General features: G+C 44.1%; 1 protein-coding gene across 3 annotated transcripts in view; it reads left to right on the plus strand.

Annotated features, from left to right (window-relative positions):
* Positions 1 to 25,754, plus strand: part of MBD5 (methyl-CpG binding domain protein 5) — a 1,606,355-nt gene that overhangs the window by 644,585 nt on the left and 936,016 nt on the right. For all 3 annotated transcript variants that reach the window (XM_044074864.1, XM_044074862.1, XM_044074863.1), the window contains exon 5: positions 21,074 to 21,254. In XM_044074864.1, coding sequence (XP_043930799.1) covers positions 21,074 to 21,254 — 181 coding nt within the window. The remainder of the gene's footprint in view (positions 1 to 21,073; positions 21,255 to 25,754) is intronic.

Below are 25,754 nucleotides of genomic sequence, written 5' to 3' on the forward strand. Positions count from 1 at the left end.
ATCAAAACTAGTCCCCAGCCAAAAGATTGTATTCCTAGGAGCAAGCTTAGACACAGCAACTCAGATGGCATTCCTTACCCCAGAAAAACAAGCATATCTGACAAGCTACTTCACTCAAATGGCCTCCAGCACCCAGCTATCCGCAAAGAAAATAGGAAAATCCTGCAGGCTCTAGGGTTCATGGCCTCTTGCATTCTACTAATTCCATATGCCAGACTGCATATGAGGAAACTTCAGTGGCACTTAAAAAGTCTTTGGTGCCAATATTCTGAGGATCTGGAAACCGTCATACCTATCATACCTTGTCTAAGGACAGAGTTTCTTTGGTGGGCAGCAGCATGCAACCACAACAAGGGACTTCCCTTTACTCAACCCCACATCGCCCAAACCCTAACTACAGACGCATCAGACTGTGCCTGGAGGGGACATCTGAGCAAGTGCATTCAGGGCCACTGGAGCCCAAGTCAAATTCATCTGCACATCAACCAAAAAGAGATGCTAGCTGTTAAGCATTCTCTGATAGCTTTCAAATCCCTACTCTCACCATGACTCCTGCTAATAAAAACAGACAAAACCACAGTTATGTGATTCATGAATAAGCAGGGGGAAACCCACTGTTACCACTCTACAGACTAGCAATGGCCCTGTGGAACACGGCCTTGGACATGCAGATTTATCTGCAAGCTCAATTCCTGCCAGACAAACAAAAGTCTTTGGCAGACGACTTAAGCAGAAATCTACTAGACCCACACTAGTGGCAATTAGACCCCAGCACCTTCAGCCTTCTAACCCTAAAATGGGGGACCCCAGAGGTGGACCTTTCTGCCTCCCCTACAATCACCAGCACAGCAAATTCTGCACCAGGACACCTGACAGCAGGGCCTGGAAAGTAGATGCCCTATCCTTCCAGTGGGTAAACCTCTCAATCTATGCATTTCCCCCTCTGCTTCTTCTCGCAAGAATATTACTCAAGATAAGATGGGACAAACCAAAGGCAATCCTGATTGCCCCGGACTGGCCATGCCAGCACTGGTACCCACTACTGCGCAGCCTGTCATCGGTGCCACCCTGGCTCCTACCCCAGATCCCAACCCTCCTCATCCAGCAGAAGGGACAGATCTTGCATCCGCAACTGCAATCCCTGAATCTTGCAACCTGGCTTATTCCTTGAATTCTCCCCCAGTGACCAGCTTAAGCAAGCAGGTGCTGGACATCATTCTTGAAGCCAGAAGACCCAGTACAAGGAAATCGTATGCTTATAAGTGGCAAAGGTATTGTTCCTGGATTCAATCTAAAGGAGAGGACACAGCACTGCCCTCCTTACCTCTAATCCTGGATTACCTAGCAGATCTACTCTACAGAGGCCTATCCTTCTCCATTAAGGTACATGCCTCTGTCATCTCGGCTCATTACAACACTGAGCCACCTCTGTTCTCTCACCCTCTCATCAAGCAGTTCCTGAGAGGGGTAAACAACCTAAGGCCACCAAGGAGAGCACCCACCCCTGCTTGCCACCTTAACTTTGTACTGGAAAAGCTCACGCTACCCTCCTTTGCGCCTGCAGTGCCAGCAGAGTTAAAATTCCTCTCTTGAAAAACAGCCTTGCTTCTGGCCATCAGTTCAGCTAGAAGAGTGTCTGAGCTACAAGCACTTATGGCTGTGGAACCATTCATTATTTTTCATGCTGATAGGGTCTCCCTCAGGACTAACCCTTCCTTTATGCCCGAAAGTGGTGTCCAGTGTGGCTCTCAGCCAATCTGTCCATTTGCCAACCTTCTTCCCTAATCCTCAAAATAAAGGGGAAAGGATCCTGCACTCCTTGGACTTGCACAGGCAGCTCAGATTCTACCTGGATAGGACTAAAGCCTTCAGGAAATCTGACCAGTTACTAGTCGGTTTTGCACCAGGGGCAGAGGGCAAGACCATTTCAAAACAAACAATTTCCAAATTGATAGCACACTGTATCCATTTCTGCTACAAACACAATGGGAAACCAACCCCTCAGGGGGTCAGAACGCATTCCACTAGGTCAACTTCTACCTCTACTGCATTCCTCAGGGGAGTCCCTACCAGGGACATTCTGGAAGCTGCTACCTGGAGTTCTGTGCACACCTTCACCAAGCATTACCACCTAACTATCTTTTCCAAATCCAGGGCGGGTTTTGCTACAGCAGTCCTGCAGGACATACTAACCAGCCTCAACTCTTCTTGACTGCCTCCACCCTTTCTTCAGCTTTGGGAATCAACCCAAGTGTGATGACTGCAACAGTGAAACACAAAGAACATAGTACAGTTGTGTACAATAAATGTAGATGTTCGAGTGTATTCACTGTTGCAGTCCTGGTTTCCCACCCTCCAGCCCCCTTGTCTCTCTCTCTCTCTCTCTGTCTATTACTCACCCCTGAGTTATTGGTATTTACTTTTTACTGGTGGCGTTTTTCCCACCATAACTTTGCTCCCTATAGGGGGGCTCCTGACATTTGGGACAAGAAAAACTGATGTAATGGCATCGGCTGTCTGTTTTTATACCCATGATGACCTGATGTCAGTACTGAAGCAACCGACGCAGAAATACTAAGTTACTGGTAATCAGGCCGACTGAGGGCTACCTGCAGGCAGACAACCCAAGTGTAATGACTGCAACAGTGAATGCACTCAAACATCTACATTTATGGTATGTATACACAACTGTACTTTACCCTTCCTTGGACTTCACACTTAATTGTGAGTAGACACCGCTTTTAAAGAAAGTTAAAGATGTTAAGAGTTGACCTCATTTGCATCCTTCCCTACTGGACAGGTTGTTGTATCTGAAGAGTCAGCAGTCTCCCATTTGTGAAGTCACTTCCTGATTTATTTATTTTTATTGGTATATGAACAAATCCCCCACAGGTTAAATAACTTGTATAAGAAGCCTCACAGTCTAATACATGCTTTAATCAGCTCTTGCTTGTAGTTTGTGTCTGAGGTTTCAGATGGAAATACTTACTGCTTGCAAATGGTGCAAAATCCTGCAGTTCATTTGATTTGTGGCAACACTGAACTAGACCTACGTTACACTAAAGCTGTGAAGCTTACATTGGACTGTGTCATTTATTTGAGAAGTCCTGTATATCTGAAGGATCTGTTCGCCCAACACTATTTTGGCAAAAAGTTTAATTACAACATGTCATCGGATACTCCAACTGCAATTTTGAGTAAACGACGTAAAGATAAGGACCGACATACGAGGTCCGAAACTTCTACCGACACCTCGCTAAAGCCGACTACATGTGCTCCGGTTCTCAGCGAGGCGCCTACGCAGCCCCTGACTACCGATGACACTTCATTAGCAGTGTCTTTTGTGCCCGAGGTCGCAGGCTCTTCGGCCCACACCCCGACTACAGATACCAAAGTCACTCTTGGCGGGGAAACTCAGAGTTCAGACAGGCCTGCCACCTCTCAAGGTGCCTTCAGGCCTTCTTCTTCTTTCTCCATTAAGGCTTACACTAAATCTAAAGCAGCCATGCATTCTAAAAGACAAGCTTCACAGGGCCCCTCTCAAGGCCCCATGCCTAAAAAGCAGATGTTCAAAATGGCTGAGGATTTGATTACTCTTATCAGGGGTTCTCAACCTCCCCCCGGACAAAAGGCCCAGAGTGGAGGAAGAATACCTTTCCTCGGACCAGGCCTCCAGATGCAGAGGAGTCCATTCCCTCTGTCTCCCCCCCTGAGGATTACTCTTTTGGGGAAACCTTGCATACCTTAAGGGAACACTTCCACTGGGAAGGCCAAGAGTACTCAGACTCCAAGAAAAGGCTCAGGGATTTCCTCTTGCTCCCTCAGCACAGGCCTCTGGCTATACCTCCTGTCTTAGACATACTGGATGATGTGTATTCAGAGGCCAGCCTTAACCCAGATTCTTTACCTCCAGCTCCAGTCAAGCCTGACAGGTATTACCGGGTTCCTGATTCACACCAATTCCTATACAAAAGCCATGCGGCTGACCCAGAAACTATTTCACAGGGTCCCAAGGGAATTAAGGCCTCCACTGCCAAAAATCCATTACCTTCAGAGAGAGATTCCAGAGCTTTAGAAAGGTGGGGGAAAAAGGTATACACCTCGGCCACTTTAACCATGAGAGCATTAAACTGTCAGTTCCTTATGTTAAAGTATCAACAGTTTTTGTTCTCTCAGTTGAAAAGCAAAATGTCACAACCTGAACAACCAGACTTGAAGGAGTTGCAGGATTTGTTGCATAGTGCAGAGCAAGTGGGTAAATATACCTTGCAATGTGGTTTTGATGCTTTAGAGGCCTCTTGTAGAGCTGCTGTTACAGGATCAGTCATATGTAGACATGCTTGGCTCAAAGAGCAAACCTTACCAGATCATGTCAAAGCTAAATTACTAGATGCACCTCTTCAAAAGGATGTATTGTTTGGTGTTAAAGCTGAGGAGGTATTAAAGAAAATGGAGGAAAAGGCGAAATCAATGCAAACAGTGAAATTTTTCCTACAGGTACAACCGCCACGTTTCAGTAGAAATTGGCCTTCAAAAAATTGGTCCTTTCCAGCCACGGACAGACCTCAAAGAGGTAGATACAGGCGCCCGAGAGGTAGAGGGCAATCTCAAGGATCATTTAGAGGCAGACAATGGCAGACACCTACACCAAGAGGGGGTGAGGATAGTTCACAGCCATTCAGAAAGCAGACCCAATGACTTTCCCCTTTGCATGCCAAGCAAGGCTCAAATGGCAGCACCTTTAGGCGGAAAACTGACATTATTTTCGAAAAATTGGTATATTGTCACAAAAGACAAATGGATCCTGGACATTATAGACAGAGGCTACAGATTCCACTTTCACACCCTTCCAAAAATGAGAGGCATGCCAAACCTGCCACACAATCAAAGGGCAGAGGCACAAAAACAAATTTCAGATCTCATGGACATGAAAGCTATTCAAGTGGTACCTGCACAAGAACAGGGTCAAGGTTTTTATTCCAGACTATTCCTTGTACCAAGGAAGGGCAAAAATTGGAGACCTATTTTGGACCTATCCATCCTAAACACATATTTACTCGTACCAAAGTTCAAGATGCTCACATTACAGCAGCTTCTTCCCATGCTGGGCAAGGAGTCTTGGCTGGTGACATTGGACCTCAAGGAGGCATACCTGCATGTCCCAATCGGACAAGATTGCAGAAGATACCTCAGATTTCTTGCAGGTTCATCCCATTATCAATTCTCTGCATTGCCCTTTGGCTTATCTACTGCGCCCAGAGTGTTCACGAAATGCCTGGCATCAGTAATTGCCTTATGCAGACTTCAAGGGATACAAATATACCCATATCTGGATGACTGCCTGATCCAAGCGGACAGCAAACACACTCTTGAAACACCTGGCGTTTGTAATAATGTTGTTGAAATCTCTGGGATACACAGTCAACAAAAAGAAATCAAGACTAATACCCTCTCAAACAATAATTTTCCTGGGTGCCAGCTTGGATACAAACACCCAGATGGCCTACCTCACGCCAGAGAAACAAGGGCAATTAACTCAATACTTCAGAAAACTGGCAACCTTCACCAGGCTGACTGCAAGGAAAATCCTGCAGGCTCTGGGATTCATGGCATCTTGCATCCTACTAATCCCATGTGCAAAGCTGCATATGAGGAAACTTCAGTGGTACCTAAAAAACTTATGGTCTCAACACAGCCACAGTTTGGAAACAATCATACCACTGATTCCATGTCTTCAAAAGGAATTTCTGTGGTGGGCTCAAGCATGCCAAAGAAACATAGGTCTCCCATTCTGCAAGCCTCAAGCAAATCAAGTCATCACAACAGACGCCTCGGACTACGCCTGGGGGGACGCACATGACAGATCGGTGCATTCAGGGCAAATGGCCACAAAAAGAGAAGCACCTACACATCAATCAAAAGGAAATGCTAGCAGTAATAAATGCTATTATGGCTTTCAAAGACCTACTGCATCCAGGGCAGCTATTGATAAGAACAGACAACACCACAGTGATGTGGTACATAAACAAACAGGGAGGAACTCATTCATACCCTAGCCATGTCCCTTTGGAACATGGCTCTGGAATTGCAAATCCAACTTCAAGCACAATTCCTGCCAGGGAAGGAAAACACACTGGCAGACAACCTGAGCAGAAATATGACAGATCCACATGAATGGAAGTTGCATCCTCATGTTTTTACAATGATAATTCAAGCATGGGGAAGGCCAGACATAGATCTCTTTGCCACCCACAGAAATTACCAATTGACAAAATTCTGCTCAAGGACCTTTCATCCACAGGCCTGGAAAGTGGACGCACTCTCTTTCAGTTGGACAACAATGACGGTTTATGCCTTTCCTCCTCTTCCACTGCTGGCCAAAGTTCTATTAAAAGCTAGGGCAGACAGACCAAAGATGATTCTCATTGCTCCAGACTGGCCAAGACAACACTGGTACCCACTCCTGTGGAGCCTGACGCATTCCCCACCATGGATCCTGCCTCTAATGCCTCTTCTACTGACTCAGCACAACTTCAAAACTCTTCACAGTCAGCTGAAAACACTCAATCTAGCCGCATGGAAGATTCCTTAAATTCACAGCAGACCCTACTCTCCAAGGAGGTGCAGGATGTCATTTTGGAGGCCAGAAGGCCTTCTACTAGAAAAGCCTACTCTGCAAAATTTAAACTGTTTTGTGTCTGGAATCAGAAAAAGGGTCAGAATCCTGGAATACTGAATTTACCTCAAATACTGCAGTACCTAGCCGAGCTGCTAAGCAGTGGACTTTCATTCTCCTCCATCAGAATCCATGCCTCAGCCATTTCTGCAGAGTACAACACTGATCCTCCTTTATTCTCTCACCCTCTCTTAAGACAGTTCCTCAGAGGGGCTAAGAATATAAAACCCCCAAGGAAGCAATCAGTACCGGCTTGGGACCTCAATTTCATTCTAGAAAAACTAACCCTACCTCCTTTTGAGCCAGCTGCTTCAACAGATCTGCAATATTTGTCATGGAAAACAGCCTTCCTTCTAGCTATCACCTCAGCACGCAGGGTTTCAGAACTACAAGCCCTCATGGCTGTGCAGCCTTTCATCATTTTCCATCAGGACAGAGTTTCCTTATGAACCAGTCCTTCATTTATGCCAAAGGTAGTATCCAGGGTAGCCTTGAATCAGGCTATCCACTTACCTACGTTTTACCTTAATCCACAAAACAAAGGGGAGAGGCTACTACATTCCTTGGACATTCACAGACAGCTCAGTTATTATTTGGACAGGACAAAGCCTTTCAGAAAATCAGAGCAACTCTTTGTGTCCTATGCTACAGGTGCTCAAGGGAAGCCTATTTCCAAACAGACAATCTCAAAATGGATAGCCCACTGCATACGCTTTTGTTACTCTTTTCATGGTAAATCTGTACCTACAGGCATCAGATCTCACTCCACAAGGGCCACAGCTACCTCTGCAGCTTTCCTCAGGGGGGTTCCTACCAAAGATATTTTGGAAGCAGCCACTTGGAGTTCTGTACATACTTTCTCCAAGCACTATCACCTACCTTTTATACTCCAAAACTAGAGAGGGCTTTGTCACTGCAGTCTTGCAGGGCATCCTGGCTCCACCTAGTTCCACTTAGTGCCTACCACCCCTTCATTAGCTTTGGGATTCTACCCATCTGTTATGACTGCAGCTGTATGCACGATGAACATAGTACAGTTTTGTACCTACCATAAATGTAGATGTTCGAGTGCTAATACAGCTGCAGTCCAGGTTTCCCTCCCTCCTTCCCCTCTTGGGACAGGCCTTATGGCTAACACCTCCTTGTATTTGCTTGTATGGGGGCACCTGACATCTGGGGCAAGAAAAACTGAAGAAAATGGCGTCGGCTGGTTCTTTTATACCCCTGTCGCACTGACGTCAGGGAAGAAGCGACTACAACTGACGCCGGACCTAGACTTTGGAATTCGGCCGACCGAGGACCCGCCTGACGGCAGGAGAAACCCATCTGTTATGACTGCAGCTGTATTAGCACTCGAACATCTACATTTATGGTAGGTACAAAACTGTACTATACCCCTGGTGGGTTTATCGGAGCCGTCGTCGGCTCCAACCATTTCGGTTCCGTCATCTGGTTTCGGCACTCAGGTTTCCTCGGTCGGGCCCGAGGGGGATGCATCGGGACTTCTGTCGGCCCCGAGTCTACCTCTCGGCGCTTCGGCTAGGGGGATCCCGACTCTGGTTGTGGTCTCAGAGACGGGTCAGTCCTCTGATTCGGGGGGACCCGCCTTCGAGGCCATGAGGAGCGCACTGGCCAGGTCGTCAGTGACATCACTTGGATCGGTCACTCCGTCCCCATACACCCCGGCTAGAGCCTCTGATGCCCCTCTATCTGTGGACAGCGGAGCTCGAAGGCCTGAGGACACCGCCATGAGTGGTCCCCAGCTTTCTGACTGCCCCTCAGAGTCTGTGCCTGAGGAGCCTCCCAGGAAAAAGTTGTGCAAGAGGAAGCACATAGACTCCCAAGACGAGTCCATCATCTCGGATACCGACCTCGAAGATGCAGAGGGGTCTTCTAAGTCGTCCTCCGATGATGTCTCCTCCGACATCCTGGAGATTTTGAGGCAGAGAGGCAACTGGCCTTCCAAGCCCCCCTCTGAGGAGGAGTCGGTATTCCTCAAGGCCTTCGGAGCTCAACCTTCTGCCTCCTGGGTGTCTCCACCCTTCGATGAACTCTTAGACCTGATTTGTCGAAGGGTGTGGGAGCACCCTGATTCCGTGGAACTGGTGCCTAGTCATCCAAATAAGTTCCTGTCTGCTCCCCCAGGAAAAGAGTTCTTAACAAAAGGGATCCCTGTAGATGCCATGGTGGTGGCATCAGCCACTCAACAAGAAGTTGCAGAGGCTTCTTCCTCCATCCATCCTCCAAACAAGGAGTCCAGGAGTATGGATCGTTATGGGATGCGTATCCTGTCTTCAGCGACCTTTACACTGCTGTCACTGAATTACCTCTGTCACTTTACTCTGCTCTAGAGAGATCTCCTCAAAGAGTTAGGAGATACTTTGACAGGTAACATGCCTGAGGCGGTAGCGCAGACTGTTAACGCCCAGTTGTCTACCCTTGGTTCTATTGCAAACTCATCCATGAGGCTCATATCGTATGCAGCCGAAGGGGCGAGTAGGGCAGCTAGTTCAGGCTTGGCTCTTAGGAGGCAAGCCTGGATGCGCCTATGTCACTTTGCAGAGGCCTTCAAGTCTTCCTTCACTGACGCTCCCTTTGATGGGTCCTCCCTTTTTGGACCCAAAGTAAAAGACACTCTCACCAGATGTGAGCAGGAGGGTAAGACTTTATCTGCCGTAGGGGCCCGTTTTCTCTTCCCTCTAGGCCTTATCCCAAGGCTCAGAGAGGAGGGAAGATGTGGTTCAAGAAGTCACAGAAGTCTTTCCCAGCCATTCATGGTGAGCTCCCCTCCAGAGGCAGAGGAGGGGGAATTACTCTGGAAGATGCCGTCCTAGGGGCAGAGGAGGCCCCTGCCATTTGGGAGACTGCGACTCCTTTCACGGATCTTCCTATCAGCATCCCTGAGGGATCGCCCAACTGTGCTATTCTGGAGCCAGTCGGGGGCTGTTTTTCGAGGCATCCTCAAGCCTGGGAGAGCATCACTCAGGATCGATGGGTGCTTCGAATAATCACCAGAGGTTACACCATTCCCTTTGCTTCACCCCCTCCCCCAGTCAAAAAAATCCCGGACGTTCCACCCAGTCAAAGGGATCAAGCAGCACTATAGGTATCAAAGCTGCTAAGAGTCATCCAACCGGTCCCCTCAGACCAGATCAGATCAGGAACTTACTCGAGACTCTTTTTGGTGCCATAAAAAACAAGGGACCTGAGATCCATTCTGGATCTCAGCCGATTGAATCACTACGTCCTGAAGTCCAAATTCCGAATGGTCACTCTTCAATCCATCTTCCCATTGCTGGGAGAAGGGAGTATGGATGTGCTCCATCGACCTCAAGGATGCCTATTACCACATCAGGATAAACAAGGCATCCAGGAATCATTTACGCTTCCGGCTAGGAGCCAGTCATTTCCAGTTTCGAGCCCTGCCCTTTGGTCTCACCACAGCCCCCAGGGTGTTTACCAAGTGCTTGGCAATGGTGACAGCTCACCTGAGACGTCTAGGATTCCAGGTGTTTCCTTACCTGGACGATTGGCTCCTTACCGCCCCCACCAGGCATCTACTCATTCAAGCCAGGGAAGCCACCATAACCCTTTGCCAAAGGCTAGGAATTACATTAAACTGGGAAAAATCTGCCTTGCTGCCCTCACAGCGTGTTGTATTTATAGGCGCAGAGCTAGACTCGGTTCAAATGAGGGCCTTTCTACCTCCAGAAAGGATAACAGTGTTGCAATCTCAGGTCCAGGCTCTGTTGCCCCGGAAGAAGGTCCAAGCCAGGTTAGTTCAGCTATTGGGATCCATGGCGGCGACCATCATGCTAGTACCCTTAGCCAGGCTACACATGCGGATCCTCCAGTGGCTCCTTTCAGTCCAGTGGTCCTTTCAAAAATTACCTCTCTCTCACCCAATTCCCCTCACAGAACAATGCAGACAGGATCTCCGTTGGTGGCTATGTTCCTCCAACCTGGACAAGGGGAGGAATCTAGTTCCCCTGTCTCCTACTGCCACATTGACCACGAACGCTTCCCAGATAGGGGGGGGGGCATTATCTGGGCAGAATGGTCCAAGGCATGTGGCAGGATCACGAGGTACACTTACACATCAATGTCCTAGAGATGAGAGCAGTGCTGTTAGCGTTGCAAGCACTCCAGAGCTCTCTTCCCTGGGGAACGATTGCTATTCACTCGGACAGCATGTCAGTTGTTTGGTACCTGAACAAGCAAGGGGAATCATGTCTTACCCCCTTTGCAGAGAGGCCATCAGAGTGTGGAATTGGGCAGTGTCTTCCCAACGGTTTCTAGTGGCAACGCACGTTCCGGGAAAATTCAACGTGATAGCAGACAGGCTAAGCAGAGCTATTCTGATGCCTTACGAGTGGTCTCTGAACAACCGAGTTGCGACTCGGATCTTCAAAAGGTGGGGTCAGCCTTGCTGCGATCTCTTCGCCAGTCCCCTCAATGCCAAATGCAACAACTACTTCACTCTGATCCCCCCACAGGGGTAGTCACCCAGGCACGCTCTAGTCCACGGTTGGCCTTCCGGTCTGCTCTATGCCTTTCCTCCATTTCCTCTGTTACCAAGAGTGATTCAGAAAGCCATTTCCTTGGGAAGCGAGATGATTCTAATTGCTCCACACTGGCCCCGCCAGGTCTGGTTCCCCTTCCTTCAGCGGTACACAGTGGACGGTCCTTGGACTCTGGATCCAGTGCCAGACCTATTGACTCATATGTCGGGACAACTCCACCTCTCCCTACAGCCCCTCAGGTTGACATCCTGGCTGCTCCACTTTCATCAATAGTTAGACTACATTCCCTCTCACCTGAGGTGGTGCATATACTATCGTCGTCTCACAAGTCCTCCACCAGAAGAATTTACTCTAGCAAATTGAAGAGATTTTCCATTTGGGCTCAAGCCCAAGGCCTGGACCCTTTCACAGCCCCTATATCGGCAGTCTTAGACTTTTTAGCTATGCTCTTGCGACAGGGCGCCGCTCCCTCGATCATTAAGGTGCAGCTGGCGGCCATTTCTAACTTCCATGTATCCTATGAACCCGCTCTTAAGGGCCATAAACTTTGCAAGGCCTTTTTGAAAGGAGCCTGGTTACTGCACCCTCCTGTCTCAGTACCCATCATGCCATGGGATTTATTGCAAGCCATCACTTCTCCGCCCTTTGAGCCGGCTGCCACTTGCGAACTAAAATTCTTATCCTGGAAGACGGCTTTTTTGGTGGTCATCTCCTCGGCTAGAAGAGTATCAGAACTTCAAGCATTGTCCATTAGGCCCCCGTATTTGATATTCCATAAGGACAGGGTATCCTTGAGACTTAATCTGTCCTTCCTCCCTAAGGAGTCTTCTACATTTAACCTCCACCAATCCATTGAGCTACCTGTGTTTTTTTCCCAACTTCCCCAACAAAGCAGAGTTCAAATTTCATCAATTGGATGTGCATAGACAACTAAGATTCTATTTACACAGGACGAAACATGTAAGAAAATCGGATCAATTGTTTGTGTCCTTTTCGGAGAATAGAACGGGTAGCTCTGTTTCCAAGTGCACAATTTCCCAGTGGATTAAGGATTGCATTTCCTTTATTTACTCATCAGCAGGCAGAAATTTACCCTTCCCAGTTAAGGCTCATACCACCAGGCCAGTCTCGACTTCAATAGCATATCATGCCAGGCTTTCCTTGGACGACATTTGTGCAGTGGCCACCTGAGCTTCCTTTGGTTCCACGGTTCTCAGGAGTATTTTCCTATGAGCCTCCTGGGTTAGAGGTGCTAGGGACACTGTCCCATCAGTAATGAATGTAGGCGAGATAGGACCACATGACATCAGTTAGTTATGTACTCACCATAACGATCGATGTATGTGGTCCATCTCGCCTACATTCTTACGTACCCTCCCACCTGCCCCCTGCCTGAAGGATTTGGAGGAAAATTAATCTGAGACCCTTCAGAATCAGTTTATTCCCTTTTCTGGTGGGTGATATTCCTCTTAGTGAGGTTTGCTCTATGTGGAGTGATTGCGATGTATGCAAACAAGATCTGGGGGTTTGGGCGAGCTGCATCCTGGGATACCGGTTAGCCCAGCCAATTAGAGACTTTGTGCTAGAAAATAGTCGGCCGAGTCGGAGCCGATTATCGTCTCCGAACCCATCAGTAATGAATGTAGGCGAGATGGACCACATACAGCGATCGCTATGGTGAGTACATAACTAACTGTTTTAACATTTTGAAACCATTAACGAACATATTGCTTTATCGTCAACCAGCCGGTATTGCCGTCAAAAATCTGGCTGTGATAATACGTAAATACCATATATATATATATATATATATATATATATATGTGTGTGTGTGTATGTATGTATATGGGTCTACTACCAGAGATCGAAATTACCCTATTTCGACATCCAGTAGTAGATCCCCACTAACGCGAAAGTGCACTTTCGCGAACAGGCAGTGTCCTCCACTGTGGTGTGGTAGTCATGGACCTTAGGGTTAGGGCTTGGGTTAAGGATAGTGGATAGCCCTACTAGGTATCCACTATCCTTAATCTAATCTAAGTCCTAACCCTAAGGTCCGTGACGACCGCACCACAGTGGATGAATAGGTCCGTGACTACTGCACTGTGGAGGACATACAATTTCCTCCACTGTGGTATGGTAGTCATGGACCTTATGGTTAGGGCTTGGGTTAAGGATAGTGGATAGCCCTACTACCTATCCACTATCCTTAACCCAAGCTCTAACCCTAAGGTCCGTAACCATTCGCCAGTGGTCATGAAAGTGCACTTTCGGTGAAGTGCACTTTCACGTTAGTGGGCATCTACTACTGGATTTCGAAATAGTGAAATTTCGATCTCCGGTAGTATACCCATATGTAAAGATATATATATAATTTATTTATTTATTTATGTATATACATACATACAGTGGATATAAAAAGTTTACACATCCCTGTTAAAATGCCAGGTTTTTGTGATATAAAAAATGAGACTACAGTAAATCATTTCAAAACTTTTCCCACCTTTAATGTGACCTATAACCTGTACATTTCAGTTGAAAAACAAATCTGTTAGGGGAAAATATATAAAAAATAAAAAACGTACAATAAGCTGGTTACGTAAGTGTGCACACCCTTAAACTAATACTTTGTTGAAGCACCTTTTGATTTAATTACAGCATTCAGTCTTCTTGGGTACACGCCTACCATCAGTTAGACTGATTAACCCCAAATAAAGTTCAGCTGTCCTAGTAGGATTTTCCTGACATTTACTCAGTTGCCTGCTACAGCAAAAGCCATGGTTCCCAGACAGCTTACAAAGCATCAAAGGGATCTCACTGTTGAAAGGTATCAGTCAGGAGAAGGGTACAAAAATTTTCCACAGCATTGGATATACCATGGAACACAGTGAAGACAGTCATCAAAAAGTGGAGAAAATATGGGACAACAGTGACGTTGCAAAGAACTGGACATCCCTCCAAAATTTGTAAAAAGACAAGACAAAAACTGGTTAGGGAGGCTGCCAAGAGATATTCAGCAACACTGAAGGAACTGCAGGAATTTCTGGCAAGTAGTGGTTGTGTACTACATGTCAAAATAATTTTCTCCATATGTTTGGGCTATGGGGTATGGGTTGCAAGACAGAAGCCTTTTCTTATACAGAAAAGCATCCAGGCCCAGCTAAAATTTGCAAAACAATACATCAGGTCTCTCAAAAGCATGTGGGAAAATGTGTTGTGGTCTCATGAGACCAAGGTTGAACTTTTTGGTCACAATTCCAAAAGGTACGTTTGGTGCAAAAACAACACTTCACATCCCCAAAAGAGCAGCATCCCCATGGAGAAGCATGATGGTGGCAGTATTGTGCTTTGGGGTTGCATTTCTTCAGCTGGAACTGGGGCTTTAGTCAAGGTGGAGAGAATTATGAACACTTCCAAATACCAGTCACTTTTGCCCCAAAACCTTCAGGCGTCCGCTAGAAAGCTGAAGATGATGAGGAATTTCACCTTTCAGCACGCCAGTGACCCCAAGCATACATCCAAATCAACAAAAGAATGGCTTCACCAGAAGAAAATTAAAGTTTTGGAATGGCCCAGCCAGATCCCAGACCTAAATCCAGTAGAAAATCTGTGGGGGGTGACCTGAAGAGGGCTGTGCACTAGGGATCCCCTCGCAATCTGACAGATTTGGAACGCTTTTGCAAGGGAGAGTGGGCAAATATTGCCAAGTAAAGATGTGCCATGCTGATAGACTCCTACCCAAGAAGACTGAATGTTGTAAGTAAATCAAAAGGTGCTTCAGCAAAGTATTAGTTTAAGGGTGTGCACACTTATGCAACCAGCTTATTGTACATTTTTTATTTTTTATATTTTTCCCCTAACAGATTTGTTTTTCAATTGAATTGTACAGGTTATAGGTTACATTAAAGGTGGGAAAAGTTTTGAAATTATTTATTGTGGTCTGATTTTTTTATATCACAAAAACCTGGCATTTTAACAGGGGTGTGTAAACTTTTTATATCCACTATGTATGTTTTTGTGTCTTTCGGCTTTTCCCGGTTAGGGGTCGCCACAGCGGAACTCCGGTCTGCTAATGATTGGCAGTTGATTTTTACGTGCTGAGTTGCCAGCCCTAACGCACAACCTTCAACGAAGGTACTCCCATTCACGCATGTCTCCACGCAGAAGACGCTCTAGCTGAGAGTCATATATATATATATGTATCGCATCTGATGGCACAGTGGTGCAGCAGTAGCATTATAGCCTCACAGCAAGAGGTTCTCTGGATTGATTCTCGGCTGGGGTTCCTTCTGTGTGGAGTCTGCATGTCCCCCCTGCATTCGTGTGGGTTTCCTCCCACATTACAAAGACATGCGTCTAGAGCGTTTCTCCCCAGGCCTCTGCTGAAAATTGGCTTGGTTCCAAGTCGGACTTTCTCGGTTAACAAATGTTAAATAAATAATAAATATTTATATATGTGTATATATACTTGCCTATATAGACATATATATATATATATATATATATATATATATATATATATATATATATATATATATATATATTTGCTCTTTAATATGCCTTAGAAAAGTTAGAAAAGAGTTATTTCTTCCATCTAGACGTTTATTTTCTACCTTTCTCCTTCCTAACCCTTTCTCGCAACTGTCCATTTTGTTTTGTTGTGATCTCTGTATCTGTCTCTATCTATATACATCTCTGAAATGCTTTTTTCTAAATATATATATTTACTAGTTGTTAGCATTGGTTTTTAGTCATCACTGTTGCATGTTACAGTATGGCAGAGTCCAAACCTGCAGGATTTAAGAAATGTGTCTCGTGAGCACAAAATCCCTCTTTTTGATGCCCGCGCTGAATGTGTGGTATGTCTTGGGAGTTCTTGCTTGGACTCTTCCTGCTCTGTCTGCACTGGTTACAACCAGCATGCCTTAATAGACGGGAGGGACAAGCATATTTTAAAAGGCCTCCTCCCTTCCACTGCTTCTTCCTCTGCAACACCTTCCACTTCAGGGGCTCAAACCCTTTCTAAGAAGCACAAGAAATGCAAGCAGTCCCCAAGTAGATTCCACCAAGCTCTGGAACCACCTCAGAAGTCATCTAAAACATCAGCTCCGACTAGCTTGGCTCTGATCATTATACAGGCTTCTGCTCACCACCAGTCTTGCAGTTTTTCCTGTGAGCCAGTTCCTCGAGACTTAAGTCTCCCATTCTTTAGACTCCCAGACCAGTCTCCAGACCATCATCTTTTGTTTTTGCTAGGTCTTCCCGCAACCTCTCCAAAGCCAAGGAAAGACAAGTATGATGGTGAAGTTTCTCAAGCCACAAATCCAGCTGGTGATTTTGCCCGCTCCATCCCCCTCTGGATCCATGAGCCACATCCCTTCCTCTGCTCAGATATCACCTTCTCCAATCCATGCCCCCGGGTTTGGAGTTATTGGGCCCAAAGATACCCGGAGTCGAGACGCCTTAGCTGACAGGTACGTTTACATCGACTTCAGTTTCCCTGACTTGCCCGGCTCCAACCTATTGAGAGCAAAGCAGTTCTCAGAGCTGTAGCTTCGGCGTCTGGTCCGAGGGTTTGATGTTCACTACGAAGCTATCGGAGCAGTCTCTTCCCCTTGAGGCTTCAATGCTTGATAGCTTTGCTTCGACTCCTCACTTGGATCCAGGGGTGTTGGGGATTCATGGCCCTCAATATCTTGTTCTCCCTTGCCATTTGAGGTGGTGGCGAGGGTTCTTTCTGCACCCGGAAGAGCCTTGACTCTCCCTCTTTCGGAACCCATTGCCCTCCCAGCTGATTTTGTGCCTGAGACATCTGTTCTGTCACCTCCAGGGCAGCCTACCCAGAAAGACTTCCAGACTGCTTCTCCTGTGGAACACTCCAAGTCTTCCAACACCTCCCCTTAGCACCCCACCGAGGAGGTGCTTTGGAAGTGCCCGTGCAAAAGAAGGCACTTGGATTCCCCTTTGGAATCCCTCACTGAGGACACCAATATCGATGAAGGGGAAGGTTCTCCCTAGATCACCATCTGAGGATGTCTCTTTTAGGGACATTATGGAGATCCTTTTCCAAAAAGGTGGTTATTCTGCCCAAAACCCTAACTCGGAAGAATCGTTTTTTTTTTTTTTGGAAGCTTTTGGGTTGGCCCCATCTACTTCCATCTACTTGTGTAACTCTCTTCCATACATTCTCACATTCAACCTTCATTAATTATCTCTGAAGAGGATGTGTGTCATTTTTTAAAAGACAGCAAATTAAGAAGGCAGCTGGTCCACATGGGGTTTCACCGTTCTGTTTAAAAACCTGTGCTGATCAACTGGCTCCTGTTTTTACTCAAATTTTTAATAAATCATTAGCGCTGTGTGAAGTTCCCGTATGTTTCAAACAAGCCATAATCATTCCACTCCCTAAAAATTCCAGTGTAACAGGACTGAATGACTACAGGCCTGTTGTTTTGACATCAGTGGTCATGAATACTTTTGACAGGCTGGTATTAGCTCACTTGAAGAATATTGTAGCTCCATCATTAGACCCCCTTCAGTTTGCTTATCAAGAGAACTGATCAGTGGATGATACAGTTAGTATGGGCCTGCACTATATCTTGCAACATCTTGACAACCCAGGGACATATGCAAGGATTCTATTTGTGGACTTCAGCTCTGTATTTAATACAGTAATTCCGGAACTTCTTCACTTGAAACTTTCCCAGGTTTCCGTTCCTGTCTCCACCTGTCAATTTTCTGACCAGTAGAAAACAGCAGGTGAAACTGGGTAAATTTACATCTAGCTATTGCACAGTCATTACAGGTGCTCCCCAGGGTTGTGTGTTATCCCCACTGCTATTTACCCTCTACACTAATGACTGCCCCTCTAAGGACCCCTCTGTCCAACTTATTAAATATGCAGACGATACAACATTTATTGTGCTCATCAGGAATGGTGATGAGTTTGCATATAGATGAGAGGTTGAGCAGCTGGCCTTATGGTGTAGTCAGAATAATCCACACTCTTAAATTGTGGAGATAAAAGTGGACTTTAGGAGTGGTACTACAATATTATCCCCCTCTTTATATTTAATACAGTTGTGGCAGTTGTGGAATCCTTCCAAGTTTTTGGGATCTATAATCTCCCAGGACTTGGAGTGAGAGACCAATGTAGGGTCCAGCATAAAAAAAGCACAATAGCGAATGTACTTTCTGTGACAGCTGAGAAAGTTCAGTCTCCCACAGGAACTGTTGATTCAGTTCTATGTAACAGTCATTGAGTCTGCTCTCAGCTTATCCATAATGGTGTGGTTTGTCTAATCTTGACAAAAAATAGGTTGTATTGTATAGTCAGGTCTGCCGAAAATATCACTGGTACTAGCTTGCCCTCCTTACAGGACCTGTACTATTAGAGAGCCATGAAGAGGGCAGGGAAAAATCAACACCAACCGTTCACATCCAGGCCACCATCTTTTTGAACTATTACCATCGGCTAGGCATTGTAGATTAATGCGCACCAAAACAAGAAGATATGAGAAGTTTTTTTTTTCCACATGCCATCAAGTTCATAAACTGTTAATTCAGCTTACAGGCTGTGTATTCTTTTTCCCAAGCCTCCGAGTATTTGTATTTGTTAATACTTGTTTCTTTCAGAATTTATTTCAGTATTTCTTGCACTGAGTTGCACTTTGCACCTTGTATGTGTGCATATATTTACTTTTTTTTTTTTTTTTGCTTGTTCGTAATAGTTGTATGTATGTCATTTGTCTTGCACTTAATAGTTGTATGTATGTCGTTCGTGTAATTCATACTTGGAGGGTCATTGAAACCAGAGTCAAGTTCCTTAAATGTGCGCCTATTTGGCCAGTAAATGTGATTCTGATTCTTGGGTGCCCCCCCCCAATCCCCTTATCGACCTTCTTGTCCCACAGCATGGAAGGAGCCAGACACAGTGGAACACATTTCTAAATGTCCCGACAAGATCCTTAGTGCCGTATCAGACAGACTCCACTGGACTAAAGGTGTTTCCATCAATGCAGTGGTGGTTGCAGCAGCCACCAAAAAGGAGCTGGCCCAGCAAAGCTCCACCATCCACCCCCCCCCCCAACAGGGATCCTAGGGCTTTGGACAGGTTTGTTAAGTAGGTATACGCTTCAGCAACCTTTGCATTGTGAGCACTGAATAGTCTGGCACATGTAACTAGGCTGCAGAGGGACTTAGTAAAGGAACAATCTAGTTCTGCCCCAAGGTTCATTTCTGCCAAGGAACAGAAGATCTTTTCCTCCAGAATGGCCACCCTATGGTCCATTTCTAACATGTCAATGAGGTTAATTTCTCATTCTGCATAAGGTACCTCAAGGGCGACCAGTTCAGGCATTGCAGTCAGACACCACACCTGGATGTGGTTGTGTGATTTCTTGGAACTCTAAAAGGCATCTTTCACCAACACCCCTTTCGACGGATCAACTGTATGTTGTCCATCTGTCAAAGACACACTTTCCCAAAGTGAAAAAGACAGAAACACCTTGTCTACTGTTGGAATCCGTTTTGCTATCCCACACTGGACCTTTTCCAGAAACCGGCGTGGGAGTAAAAAGTTGTGGTTTCGATCTCGAGGTCCTTTTCAGGATTCACAGGGAGACCTTCCCTCCAGTGGCAGAGGGGAAAAGGATCCAAATGACAGATGCCACCCTTGCGACGGAGGGGATCTGATCAACCAAGGGTTTCAGGATACCTTCTTGGACAGACCCAATCAGTGATCCTGAAGGATTGCCCAACTGTTCATCTCTGGAAGCAGTCGGGGGACATTTGTTGTTGCACCCATCTGCCTGAGAAGCTATCATAAATGATTGTTAGGTGTTAAAAATTATAACCAGAGGTTATTCCATACCCCTTTTCCAGCATCCCTCTCCAAACAAAAAACTCCCCGATGTTCCACCCAGTCAAAGGGAGGCTGCAGCCTCAGAGATTTCAAGGCTGCTCACGAAGAGAGTCATCCAAAGTGCACCACTAGAGCATTTTGGATCAGGCATCTACTCCAGATTCTTTTTAGTGCCCAAAAAAACAGGAGACCTCAGGCCCGTTTTGGACCTTATGACCCTCAGCAAGTCTGTAGCCAGTTCAAAGTTTCAAATGGTCAGGATTCATTCCATTCTGCCTTTCTTGCAGAAGGATGACTGGATGTGCTCTGTAAACTTTCAGGATGCATAGTATCACATTAAGATGAACAGGCACTCCAGAAGGTTTCTTCGCTTTTAACTGGGAGCCACAGCCCCCAGGGTGTTCACCAAATGCATGGCAGTAGTGGCAGCTCAGCTGAGACTGCAAGGATTCCATGCATTTCCCTATCTAGACAGTTGGCTCCTAACTGCTCCCACCAGGCATCGACTCCTAAAAGCCAGAGACTATCTGTTCCAACTGGCCTCAACCTTGGGCATCTCTATCCATTTCAAAAAGTCTCCTCTTTTATAGGTTTTATATTTTGAGGTCATATTAAAGATTTAGGATTATGGTTAAGGGGTGTTGAGAACTGCACAGATGTACTTTGTCGCTTATGTTTTTTGCATAATTTATTGAATGCCATTTCAGTGAATTGGTTTTCAGAATTTTTTCTTTTGACTTTATGGGTTTAATGAAGTCGCATTTAGTGATGCATTTGTAATTAGCTGCCTTTTTGGTACTGAGAGCAGTTAAGATACATTTCCAGTATACTTTAAAGACGCAGCATTTTTTACCTTTAAATAGATGTAGAAGAGTTTGTGTACAAAATGTAACAGCTTTAGAAACCTGAATGCTCATTGTTATGCAGTAGTAACTGTCAGTTAACATATTTAGGAAAGTGCTCTAATCTTAAGCAAGTTGCCTTTTTTATGACAGTTATTTTCTGTCTTAGGTGTTTAATTTTGATCCTGGAGCTACTGTCAAACAAAGGACTGCTGAGGATGTCAAATCAGATGAGGATGTTACAAAACTTTGTATTCACAAGCGGAAGATCATTGCAGTGGCAACACTTCATAAAAGCATGGAATCGCCGCATCCTTCTCTGGTTTTGACTAGTCCAGGTGGTGGGACAAGTAAGTTGAGCTCATTATCAATGCCTTTAAAATTGTCTTCAGTGAAGCAGCTCCATGTAAATGTTAACCCACAAACTGGCATGCCTATGAGTATGTGCTTACCTCAGGTAAATTAGAATATGCTAGGATAAAGTTTGTATGACTTCAGCGTTTTGTGTGTATGGATTCATTGCCCACATACAAATGCTGTGGCTTAGGTTATACTTCTTGTGAAATTAATTGTAGAGAGTTGAATAACAAAAATGTTTTGCATTCTTATAGCCAGTCTTTGTTTGCAGACGTTGAGCATCTTAACACCTGAATGGTGCGTCAGAAACACTTTTATCGAGGATATCCATTTTCATTTTTGTGAAATAACTTGGTGTTGGAAAATTTCCTAGACATTAATTATATCGTAGTAAAATATAGCATTGTAAAGTAGATCATGGAAGTAGTCTGTTGCATATTATATGAGTATCATATATTAATGAAGCTTTCAGTACAGAAAATTGATGACTGAAACATTGACTACATTGAGGAAAAATAAAACTAGTGATTAGAACTGTGAAAACCATTAAGTAAAAAAACAAAACAATATGAAAAGCTAGCAGCCCTCTTTCACCTTCAGCTTTGTCTGATTACTAACCAGATAGAAAAAACGGTCCAGGACAAACTCCAACAAGAATTAGGTGGAGGCTTAGCAAAACAGCTTACAATGAAGGCTCAATTCACGATATAGCAACTGAAAGTTTATTTAACGCCACACAGTTCTCAAACGTTTTCGTCAGAAAATATGACTTCATCAGATAAAAACAGATGAATTACATCAACTTAAATACTAAGTTAATAAACACCTCACTCCAATTAATTAATTGCACCACATTTAAAGGCATAGAATAAATAGATAAAGTTCTCATGTTTTACCATGTTCCCTAAACTGGTTTTAAAACACTAAAAAAATATATGTATACAATATACATATACGTACAGTTTAAAAACCAACAATATTATATAACAAAATAAATATATTAAAAAATATATATATATTAAAACTGTAGGAAATAATACTCAAATTTTATCTGATTTGAGTTTCAAGTAAGGAATAATAGAAACAGATTCATTAATCCCAGGGAATCTGTATGATTCCAACAGGATTTGCCAGTGTGTTTCCCTGTGGGATAAAATTACCTCCCAGGGTCCACCCCTGGCTTCCTTGAAAACAGAGTCCAGAACGAAAAACAGAAATATCCCTCCGGAACATGTAGTAAGGTGTCTATAAAGTGCATTGTTGGTGTCACATTTTTTCATGTCATAATAGTGTTCATATATTCTTCTACGGAGTTGCCTCTTGGTCTTCCCTACGTAAAATGCTTGACACATTTGACACACTGCCAAGTAGACAACCCCGTAGGATAAACAATTGTACCTTTTTCTGGAATTTATCCTCCTATTTCTACTCTCCAGATATACAAAGTCTTGATTAAGAATATATTTACACTGTGGACACCGTCCGCACTTGTAGGTCCCTGTACGTGGACTTTCCTGGTAGGATGATGTATTGTCCTGCTCCAAAATTCTTTTTATATTAACACCTTTCCTATATACAGTTTTAAAAGTAACGTTCTTAAATCTACCAAGGTCTGTTAATTCCTGAAAAGATTCAAATTCATGATTTATAATTCTATTAAGTTTACCTATATTACTACTGAAGTCAGTAATGTACAATAACTGATTACTAAAAAGGTCCGTCTGATTGTTAACCTGCGATTTATTCAAGGAACCCTCCCCCAAAATAGGTTTAAATCTAGTAGGTCTCGCTTTGGACACTTCTTCCTTAACAGACTCTATCAACTGTCTGGGGTACCCCCTCTCCAAAAACATCTCAAACAATTTGTCACATTCAACATGGAATAATAGGTCCTGTGAGGTCATACGGGAAGCCCGAACGAACTGTCCCTTAACAATACCTCTCTTTTGGAACCCAGGGTGTGAACTAGAGAAGTGTAGGTAACTGTTAGAAAAAGTCGGCTTCCTATATACTGTGGAAATAAACCCTGCTTTGTCCAGGGTTAACGTAACATCCAGATAATTAACATGTGTCTCAGATATCTGGTATGTAAACTTTAGAAAGTCCGTGGTACCTCCAATATAAGTAATAAATTCGTGTATGGCATCCACAGGGCCAACCCAAAAAATGCAGATATCATCCAAAAACCTGCAATAATGTATCCGGTTTATTTTTGTCTGATTACTAGTTTACACACTCTCATGGTGGAAAAGGGGCACCCCTTTCCCAAGGCCCTGCAGTATCACAGTTAGAATACACTGTCCGGTTCTGATTGTTTACTTTGGTTTAGCCTGGAAATCGGTGTTTAGATTGTTGACTTTGTGAATAGGAAGCATTAATGATGGGTTGAATGGCTGTGTGTATCAGCTATCGTCATAGTACTAAATTAAACTTGACTGGTGCTAGGGGGAAAACACTTCAGAAATGAGCAGAATGTATTAGCACTTAATCAGCTGACTTTAAAATTTCTTTCTAAATAAAAATAATGTGTTTACATGTATATCTGTACATGTGTGAGTGTATGTATAAGGATCATACTACAGTGGGGGACAGGGCATATACCTTTAAAACGAGTTTCAGTCAAATGAGTTTTCAGTGAAGTGAGCTTTCAGTGAATTGTGCTCAGGCAACTGATTTTCAGTGAAATGAGTTTCAGTGATGTGTTTTCAGTGAAACAAAGTAGAGAGACACACACACACAGATATAAATGCACAAACAAATTCATCTTACTTATTTAAATACCAGCTATATACTATGTTTATACATAACAGTTGGGAAGGTTATAAACTTAAAGAATAATTCGTTTTGGTGTATGAGGGCTACATTGTGCAAGCCATTGTGCCAACCCATCATGTCATTTAAAGCAAGTTATTGCTGACTGCTGCCTGCAGTTTGGGAGTAACTGGTTATTGTAGACAGTGAGGTAATAAAATGCATTTATTTTTGTGTTATTTATTGGATGGAGAAATTAGAATTGAATGTTTGGGGCTTGTGTATTGTTTGCAGATTTTCTTATGCACTACCTACTGTATGAATTTTCTGTATATCCTCTTATTTTTGCCTTTAAACTAGGCATAGGTAATGCCAAGTACTAGTGCAGCGAACCGCACTTGATCTTGATATATGTTTAAGTATATCCATTATAAGTCTAAATATAGAAATTTGTTCACTAAACCATCTGTTACAAGTTTACTAATAAGATAAGTCAGTCTTATTTCTGTTTCTAAATCCTTTTCCTGTCCCTTAATTAGTATACCAAGGTAATTTTGCATGTTACAAGACTTTTTTTTTTTGTCATAACTAGCCTGAACTTGCCAAAAACTGTAACCAGTTCATTAACATCATTCAGAAAATAAAACAATGTAATAATAAGTTTGTGCTAAAAAATATTATTTTTGGTTCCCTAACCAGTTTTTTAACTGGTAATCCTTTACTGGTAAATCCATATTTTGCCACAAACTTTAAATTCTTTGTGAGAGACAAAATGTCATGCAGTAAATCTATTAGTTGATAGAGTGCTTGAATGGTTGAAGGGAGGGGTTTGTACCTATACCAAAACAGAAGAATGGGGAATGACTGGCATAGTTTCATACTTAAGCCTTGACCCAAAAAGGCTGTTTGTTTTGTTTTCTCTATGTTATTATCAAGAAGGGGACTGTTACTTAGTTCACTGCTGAAATTGTCTTCCAGTCTTCCGTCTCTCCATACAGACCAGCAGGCATGCACCTTACCTTGTGTGTCTCCTAGTACATCCACATTTACTATTCACTGTTGTGTTTTTATGGATCCCAAATCTTTACTGTGTGTGTGTGTGTGTGTGTGTGTGTGTACGTACTGTAAAAAAAAAAAAAAAAACAGTACACTAGTACAGCCTACACCTATTTCATCTAACCAGATTGAAAGCATAGCCAGTGAATTCAGAACCCATTTCATCCAAACATTGACCTATCTTATTAAACCCTCAGCACAGGCAGTCATAGGTTTTTTCCTCCCTTGTTAACCCCACTCAAGCAAACAAGTCTCAGTTTCTACAATCAAAAAAGAATTACTAACCTTAAAACCTACCATCCTTGCCCCTGATAACATATTATCTGAATAGTTAAAAATTGCTGCTTATGCACTAGCTTGCCTCTAGCTATCCCATTTAACTGCTCTGTCACCAACAGCTGTGTCCCAGTTCAATAGAAAAGGTGGTACATTCTTCCTCTCCGTAAGGGCAACACCCAAATGAGCACTTAAACTTTAGGCCTATAGATATACTGTATCCACTCTCAAAAATTCTAGAGAAGTATATCCAGTCTCAGCTTCTTAGCTTTCTCACTGACAGCTGCCTCCTTCCTCCTGCACAGCATTGTTTCCATCCTTTTCATAGTAAATATACAGCTTTCCTTGGTTTTATAACATTTGTTAACCAATATCAAAACGCTAGGAACTTAGTCTCGGCACTCTTCCTT

Source organism: Protopterus annectens, chromosome 6.part0, assembly GCF_019279795.1.
Source record: "Protopterus annectens isolate FY-2018-M chromosome 6.part0, PAN1.0, whole genome shotgun sequence".
Lineage (NCBI taxonomy): Eukaryota > Metazoa > Chordata > Ceratodontiformes > Protopteridae > Protopterus > Protopterus annectens.